This window comes from Emys orbicularis, chromosome 8, assembly GCF_028017835.1.
Source record: "Emys orbicularis isolate rEmyOrb1 chromosome 8, rEmyOrb1.hap1, whole genome shotgun sequence".
Lineage (NCBI taxonomy): Eukaryota > Metazoa > Chordata > Testudines > Emydidae > Emys > Emys orbicularis.
This window is the reverse complement of record NC_088690.1, coordinates 90413425-90422365: the sequence shown is the minus strand read 5'-3', so window position 1 is coordinate 90422365 and position 8941 is coordinate 90413425. Positions and strand designations below refer to the sequence as shown.

Below are 8941 nucleotides of genomic sequence, written 5' to 3'. Positions count from 1 at the left end.
CTCGCGTGTGACTGTGCTGCGTGTGCGGGGGGCTAGGGGCTCTGACAGTCACACGCCCTGAGATCGCCGCGGGACGCTGCGGAGCCCTGCCCGCGGCAGCCGGCGCTGGCTGTGCGCTAGCCTCCTCCGCCAGGCACCCGGCCGCCCCTTCGCCTGCTCTTCGGCGGCACTTACGCAACTTCTCCTGGCAATAAAATACTTCTGAATGGCACCGAATTAAATGCGTCCACACGCTCTTTGTGTAAATCCCAACCCAAACGGGTCCGGCTTGGATTTAGACACTTCCCTGCCGCGTTTATGAAGTAAGGGCTGTAGTGCTGTGCCCCGGGTAGCGTTTGGACGAGAGTGTTATACATAGATGTCAGCGTGGCCAATTTTAGGGCCCAGGGCTGAGCATCTGGGAGGGGCTGAACTCGCTAGCCTCCCGGAGAGGAGCACATCCAGTGCCTCCCAGGAATTGCTCAGCACTTGGCAGGATTGGGCCTCCAGGCCTTCGATTGTAAACTTCTGGGGGCGGGGTTGTTTGTATTCCGGGGCCAGGACAGCTCCAGCAGGCAGATTGTCTGTGCTTAACAGATAAGCAATACATATAAAATAGTACCACAGTTAATAGCGATCTAGATTATTAGCTAAATGGCTCATGAGAAGCAGAAAGCCGAACCATTTTCACTGCCCAGCCTCAGTGACATGCAAAACAATAAACAGCATTCAGGGGAGAAAGGGTTTAAAGCTCTCTCAGGCACAGTGACTTCGAGCGTGGCGAGCAGCACAGGCTGGGAATTACAGTACGTGCAAGGTTGACCCTCAGTAGCCTAGGCCTGAGAGCCCCCCGATAGACAACGGCTCTTCCTTTCCCTATTGGTGGAGAGCGGCCCAGAAACATCTCGTCACCCATTGGCTCAGCCAATCGGCAGCCGGAACGTTAGTCCCCGTGTCAAGCAGCCAATGGGAGAAGCGGTTGATGTTTAAAAACGGCCCCGCGAGTAGGGTATGTGTTATGGCTTGAGGTTCAGGCGGTGCCTGCGTTATACAGCTGGTGAGTGCGTTGGGCAGGGGGTGCGATTTCCTCTTGCGGACTGGGGCTGTGTAGAGGCTGCTCTGGCCTGGTTTGCTGCAGGGGCTCTGGGTTGTGGAGGTATCAGTGCTTTTCCTTCTCTCTACGGGTGGCTGCCTGCTCCAGTGAGCTGCTGAGCTGTCTCCCTGCAGGGGGAGAGCAGGGCTTGGGTTGGTTTTCTCTTCCTGCCTTGTTAATCTCCATTACTTCTGGCTTTTCCTGGGTATGGAATGGAGGCTCCCCAGCTTCTGGGATGAAGTTGTGGCTAAGCTCTGTTGTATGGGTGCTAGGTTTGTATGATTTTTTTTTTTTTTTTTTTTTTTTTTTTTTTTGGTGTTGCCCAGAATGGATCCAAGCAGAGCTGTTTAGTCCATAGGATGGACTGACTGGGGAAACTGTGCTGGGCCCTGTGCTTTGGGGGACCTGGTACTTCAGGGGGATGTGGGGTCCAGGGTGGCCTTGGGGGTTGTTGGGGGGGTGTGGTGTGGTGCTGGCAGCAGTGAGTGACCTGGCTCCAACTCTACCCTGATGGCTCCTGGTGTTTCTTGCGGGAGGGGCTGGAAGCTGAAATGAGGCAGGGTGAGGGTTTGGGGGGAGGGGGTAAAGTGGGAAGGTGGAGGTGGTTTGGGAGGAGGTGGAGTGGCCTGGGGCCAGGTTGCTTGCTGGGGCCAGGCCCCTTGCTAATGCCCTATGTCCTCTTGGACCCCATGTCTGCCTGAAGTGTGGGGGTCCCCAAAGTGTGGGACCCAGGGCAGTTGCCCCAGTCTGTCCTGTGGCTGGGATGGCTCTGAAAACATAAGTCCAAACATTGGTGGAGCTGAGCCCATGTTCCTTAATATTGGTGGCGCATGGGCCCATATAACTTGCTGCCTATACTCTTTTGCTCTCTGCAGGTTGGAGCGTTGCTGTCTCCCCTAAGAATTGCATTGTTCCGGCTCCTTCTAGTGCCTCCTGGGGACTCTGGCCAGGTAAATGCAGGCTCCTTTGATGGTGTGGGTGTGCATGGGGGGTCGGAGGGGGAACTGTTCAAAGTGTCTGATATCATCAAACTACGATCTACTTCACTGTAATCCCTTGCAATTTACATTGTTCTTGGCAATGTTTCCTTTGTCACATCCCTGAGGGCACAATCTTCACCCTCTCATCTCTTGAGGTAAATGGTACGAGTACTACCTTGGCTTGCCATTCAGAGCTTCTGCCTCTGTCCCCATTTCCACTTAACAAGATGCAAAGTGCTAACACTAGTGGTGGTCTGGTTATTGCCACCTCATTGCATGAGCTGTTCTGGTGCAGTAACTCTAATCTGAGTTTAACAATCTTCCAGAAATGTTTCCCCTTCATCAGACTTCCACAATCTACTGACTAACCCAAGGTTGAGGAGACAGACTTGTCTTAGCTCCTTAAATTATAGTATGATTAGGTGTGCTAACCATAGGCACAAATGATGCTCATGTGGGAAATTTTCAAGTTGATGCCTACTTTAAAGTCTCTATTGAAAACGGCATCTTTCTGACCCTTTAACTTAGTCGGGAGCTGACTGCAGACTACTAAAGCAGGCTGGGAAATCATGTGATTGGGTTTCCAAACTTGACAGTTTGTCATCTTTAGCATTATAGTGGCAACATTAATTTGCACTTGCAAGTAGTCTTCTTAATAAGAGAATAAACAAAACGTATTAAGATGTACTTAAGCAACTTGGTTAATGTTGACAGGTTTACTCTAATTTACCAATGTGTTCTGTAAAAGTAATCAAGACTGGGCAGTGGGACTTCCTACAATAAGATGTCAGGCTTAAAGCTCGGCAAAAATATGGTGCCCAAAATAAGGGGTGTGTGTCTTTTCAAAATGGGGACAGGTCTCACTTAAACCAACTCTCATCTAGGAAACAAATGGACAGCATAGTCATAAATGCTCCCTCTTAAAGACAGAATCCCCAATGCATGCTTGTATTAGGAGAGGCACCAAAGTCATGACTGTCCTCAATGCTTGTGTTCCCTGAGGGCTTGGCAGTAATTCAACAAACAAGTGTGATTTTTCTTGCAGTGATCTTGTCACACTGAAGATGACAACCCTTATATTCATAGACAAAGAGAATGAAGGAGATGTTGCTGCTGCTTCTAAGGATCGGCTAAGGTTGTCCTCAGTATCTTGTGAGTATATGTTGCTATAGAAATTAAATTTTGAATCTGTGAACCAAAACAAGATGTCTAGTGAAATAAACCAGGAACATGCTTGGTTCACTGTTTCTTCACATCTGAAAAAATAGCATGAAAGTTGTCAAAGATTCAGTGTTGTAAACAGCTATCCTCAGAACCCATTTGAGCTACTTTTACCTGTCCCATTCTCCCTTTTAAGGGGTATATTGAGAACCTGTAATGGAGAGTTCAGAGCTAACTCCCTTTGTGTCCACTGGAGTGGACATGACTATAGAGAATTAAGCATTTAAGATGACTACATTGGCATGGCCCTAGTGCAGACACAGGTTACACTAACAGAAGGAGCCTTTCTGGTGGTATAGGAACCGTACCTCCCCAAACAAAGTTATCTATATGAACAGATGTTCTCTCGTGTCAGCGTAGCTGTATAAACACTCAGGTTGTTTGTCAGCATTGTTGGTAGTCTGGGTATGGGGTTTTTCACTCCCCTGACCAGTGTAGTTATGCCAATAGAAGTTTCAAAGGTGTGGTCTACATTTAATTCTTAACTCTGTCTGGAAGCATTTGACTGCACCTAAGTCATGTAGTCCTCTTACTAGGCAGAAAACTTGAAATAGCTAAAAGTAGTCTGTCTCAAGCACTTGCAAAGCTATGTACTGACTCACTCTAAATTTCTCCCTGCAGCAAAAGTCTTATCTGAAAGATCACAGACCCAGACTCCACTTGTTGGAAGAACAGTTAATGCAACTCCAGCCAGGTCTCAGTCTGTCAGAAAGGCTCTGGGAAATGTAAACAGGACTTTGGGAACCACAAACAAGAAAGAAACTCAGAAACAGAAAAAACAGGCTTTGCCTACCAAGAAAGTACGTATATAAAGGCTTCAGCAGGAACTGAATATGCACTATAGCTTTCTACCTACTCAGTTCCTGGAAATAAGAGCAGAGGCTGGATACTGGTATTTCTCTACAGGGAAATGGTGTCTGAGTGCAGGAAGACTCCATGTTTATGGAAATTAAAGAGCCTATTGCTAATAATCCAAAAATTTCCCCCCAGATTGGAGGGAGCAGCTGTTGCCTTCTATATGGAATACTAGCTTTTCTGGTAGAAAAGCAGTTAGGGAAGGGAGTGACCCTAACCCAAATCCCAAACATACTACATATGTTGTCTACCGGATCAGATAGACCCTGCCCCCCGACTCTCCAAATCTGTCCGCCCTGTGTAAAATGAGCTGGTCTTGCTCTGTATCTAGTGCACTACATGTCATCTGGTAGATAGTCCTTATAGGAACTTCCAACAATCAAACTGGAACATGAATATCTTATTAAAAGCAAAACTAGCTTAAGTGCACAATTTTTTGGGAGGCAATTCTTTTCCAGAAACTGCTTTTGATCTTGCTAGCAAAAATAACTCTGCAGTATAGAGGATGAACACTTTAAGTTAGACTACTGGAGGATGACTAATCATAAACTCTTTCTTAGATTACTGGAAAGACAACTCAAGTGGAAAGCTGCAGTGTGGCCACTGAAGAAGCCTATCCAGAAATTGAAAACTTCTTTCCCTACAATCCTCTCGGTGAGATATGATGTAAATATAAGACTTATATTTGTCTTGTCTTAGCCTCTTAAGTAGACCTAAAGATAGGCCTTGACTTTCAGGCTAACCTTGCTTTCCAAAGGAGGGTTTTAGCTAGACTGTTGTAGCGCTAGCTTAGGATGTAATTCTTGAAACCCCTTGGCTATTATCTTAGACCTTAGTCCATCTCATGCTTTGCTGCACATTGGGCTACCCACATTTGCCATCCTTGCCTGTCAACTGCTCTTCTCTCCAAATCTTCCTATTTCATGTTGAGGTGCTTGATGTTGTTCAGAACTGTTTGTTTCCATGTTATTCGCAGTCTTCCTCTTTCTTCTTGCATTTTCTGGCTTCCATTCAAGGGCGGTTTTTGGTAAGTGTTCTTTTTCCATTCTTAGCACATGTCCAGCCACTGATGTTGTCTTTTGTAGGTTATTTGTGAGAGGGTGCCTTGTCAGTCAATTTTTCTGACTACTTCATTAGTCTTCCTATCTCTATGTACTTCCCAATAGTCTTCTCAGACACTTGTGATGAAATGCATCCAGCTTTTGTGTATCTTTCTTGGTAAGTTGCCATGTCTCACTGCTATATATTATGATGGTGATAACAATTGCTTTGTACACATTCAGTTTCGTCTTGAGGGAGATGTTTGAGTCTTTCAAATGCAGCATTTGCCTTCCCGATTCTTCTTTCCTGAGAACTAGTACCATCTTGGCTGATGGTACCTCTATTAAGGCTTATTAAAACACATAAGGGAACATTGGTAGATATTGGCAATACTTCTGAAGTAGTTTGAAGGGTATCACAAGAGAATGAGATCATGTTAAACTTGCTGAAGTGGTTCCATGTCTTGTCACACAAGATGCGACGGTAGGCACCCTTGAGCTTTCATGCCAGCTCTAAATGTTTCATTTATTCACTGGGGGGTGAGCACTTAGTGCCCAGCCTGCTAGAGATTTTAGTGCAACAAGTGGCAGGTCATGCCTTATGCTAAATTGCACTTAAATAAGCATAATGAGACATCCCACAGGGATGTAGTGTAAACGCCGATGAAGGTGCAGGCAAATGGATTGCACAGCCTTTGCCTACATGATTCCATAAGCTGTCAAGTTCTTAGTACCTGCTATCTTGAACTGAGTAAACCTACTTGTAGCATCTAGCTGCCTGTGAACTGTCAGCCTTTAACACATGGTCAAGTCTAAGGGGACAGGCTTCACATGAACAGCAGTCTGGTAGAAAGTCATGCAACTCTGTCAAACTTGAAATAAACTAATCTCTCTGAACAGACTTTGAGAGTTTTGAAGTTCCTGAAGAACACCAACTAAGCCACATGTCCCTGACTGGGGTTCCTCTATTGATACTTGACAAAAATATACCTGACAGATGTATTAACATGGTCCCTTCACCTGTGAAGCTGTCCCACATTTCATGGGAATGTGGTAAGTAAGACCTTGGCTGGATTTCAGTGACTTGTGTTGTTGGTTGATGGGGCAGTGGTGGGTGGATAGGAGGGAGGGAATGTATGGGTAACGACCCTTAACAGTTACTGGGAGTCTAACCTACTTAATAGAATGTGGGGTTTCATGAGACATTGACTTGCTCCCTTTTTAAATCTTCCAGAATTGCTACAATCAACTGCCAACTTTCTCTCTACCTTGGATGAAATCATTGACTTGCCACCTTTGTCATGACTCTTAAAGTGAATTTGGAAGCCTTTTTTTATTGAGCACTGAACAGCTTTGAATCTTTTTTGTATCCCTTAATAATAAAGAACTAAGTTAACTTGCATAACCTAAGACTTGTGTCTGATCTATGGCAAAACAATCTTGCCTACTGCAGAAGGGGGTTACCAGAAACTACACAGTGACAGAATGTTAGTTTGATGACAAAGGATTGCAGCAAAACTAGAGTCTTGCTTTTCAATTGAGCAACACCTGCAATCTAACCAAAGCTAGGCTTTTGTCTTGGCAAAGGAAAATTGTAGCCAAAATCTCTACTCGAGTGCCTAACTGAAGTGGCTTTATTCCTGGGTTGTGGTGGAGACAGAGCTCCTACTGCCTTCATTATAACTTTCACGTCTCTAGCACAGGTGACTTGGGGTAGGCAGTTTGCTATCTGACAAGATTAGAAACTGTCCTTGGTAATTGCTGCATTTGATGCTACTCCGTGCATGAAGCATCCAGTTTCTTGTTCTCTGTAGAAATAGCAGCCAAAAACAACTGGATGAGCTAGGTACAATAGTATAAATATATATTTTACCCTTTTTTCTCCCTGTCCTTCACTTAAATTGAACAAAACTCTCCTCCCTGCAGTGAATATCCAACTTAGTGGATTGGGATCAGGATACCTGGGTTCTACTCCTGGCTCTCCGCCATGGGCCTCCTGGGTAACCTTGAAGATGTCCTTTCACTTCTCTGGTTCCTCCATTTACTCACTGATAGTGGTGATCTTGAGCTTCATAAAGCACTAAATGAGAGCTAGGTATTAGAGCAACTGCCCTGCATATGAATTCCAGTACTGGCCATGATCCATCTAGTTTGGTAGCCTGCCTGAATAGTGGCCAGCACCAGACCACCTAGATGAACGTACGAGCAACCCTGTAGTTAACAGATGCTGGATAGCTTGTTCCAGCCCTGTTGTCCACCTCAGGGGTGGTGATCAGCTAAAGTTAGTAGGCAATTCTCACATTGCTTCCAAGAGGCTTAACTTCTCATAAGGATATAAATGTCCAGTCACTTACCAAGTCCAGATGAGTTCTTGGCCTCTGCATTACATAAACCATTTCCTATTATCCTGAATTTGTCACTTAAATCCATTTCACCCCCACTCCCCCCTTGCTGTTCCTTTAAGGAGTGTCTCACCTGCACAGTCTCTCATCTGCCTTTTAATATACTCTTGTTTGTGCCCCATCATTCTTATTACCCTTCTTTGAGCCTCCTGATTCTGTGGTCCCCTTTTGCGAGATGCAGTGACCAGTACTATTTCAGCTGAGACCATAACCTTGTTATGCAGAAAATATTAAGCAATTTATACTCCCCTTTTTTAAACCCTTATATTTGTAAACCAATAATATAAAATCAAATGATGGTGAAGGAGGTACTCTGCTGAGCTGAACTTCAGGCAAAGGCTGTAAGTGACACCAATATGTACAGGCTACACTAGCCAGTGAAAACAATGAGGTGATTCACAACATGGTTATTGAGAAAATAACCATTTAAGTTAACCCTCTGACTAACTGGCATGGGGGAGACTTCAGCAATTAGTGCAATATCAAAGGATAGCTACAATTGAAACCAAACTCCATCTTGCTACTAACTGGTTTAAAAGTAAAATTGTATGATCATGATTGACACTCTCCTCTTCAGAGCACGAGGAATCATAAAAGGAGTGGGCTGGTTGCCCACCCACGTGTTTTTTCTAGGAGGAACGGTCTTACAGAGGAGGGCTGCAGAAAGCTGACTTGAATCAAACAAGACTGCTTACTTGTCTGAGGTGCTCCTCTTGGTGCTTGCTTTCTGGAGGTCTTGGTATAGGTTCCCATGTTAAGTGGTAAGTCTAATTTGTTACTTTCACTCTTTTGTTAATTGTCAGTAAATGCTAACTTAATAGCTGGAGAAAAGTTCTTTGTGTCCCTTAACTGAAATGGAAATGACCTGCGTTCAGCAGTAGGGTAATGACTGTAGTACTACCACACTCTGATTAAAAGAAGAACAAATGACCTGGAGATACAAGGCCCTATCCCAGCTGAGACAGGCCAGAGGCTTCAAGTTGATGTCAAGTGAGTACATGATTGATCAGATTTTGATTTCTTCATGTGAAAATAGCTCATGATGCAAGGACCGAAAACAATCAAGCTGGCTAAGACATTGTTATATAAGCAATTTATACAATGAAATTCACTAATTCCTGCCAAGCCGAGTAAATGTTTTGCTTTTCATGGTAGCTTGTCATATAATCATTTCTTAAACTTATCTAAAGTAGAGCAAGCCAGCTCACTGTTATTAGTGAAGGAGCTACACTTTCAATCTAAAATTAGTGGTCCTCCTTCCCTACAGTTTAATAACCCTGTTTAGGGGTTGAACAGTTCTTGTCTGCTAGGATCTCCTGTATATTTCGTGTTGCATGCAAACTGTCATTTTTATTTTTTTCCCCTTTGGGG

General features: G+C 44.6%; 1 protein-coding gene across 1 annotated transcript; it reads left to right on the top strand.

Annotated features, from left to right (window-relative positions):
- The first annotated feature begins 230 nt into the window (after positions 1 to 230).
- Positions 231 to 6563, top strand: PTTG1 (PTTG1 regulator of sister chromatid separation, securin). The gene is made up of 7 exons (XM_065410057.1): positions 231 to 302; positions 1948 to 2022; positions 3098 to 3204; positions 3895 to 4073; positions 4689 to 4782; positions 6069 to 6221; positions 6403 to 6563. The coding sequence occupies exons 3-7, from the start codon at positions 3117 to 3119 to the stop codon at positions 6471 to 6473; spliced, it is 585 nt and encodes a 194-aa protein (XP_065266129.1). The 5' UTR covers positions 231 to 302; positions 1948 to 2022; positions 3098 to 3116; the 3' UTR covers positions 6474 to 6563.
- Positions 6564 to 8941: the final 2378 nt, after the last annotated feature.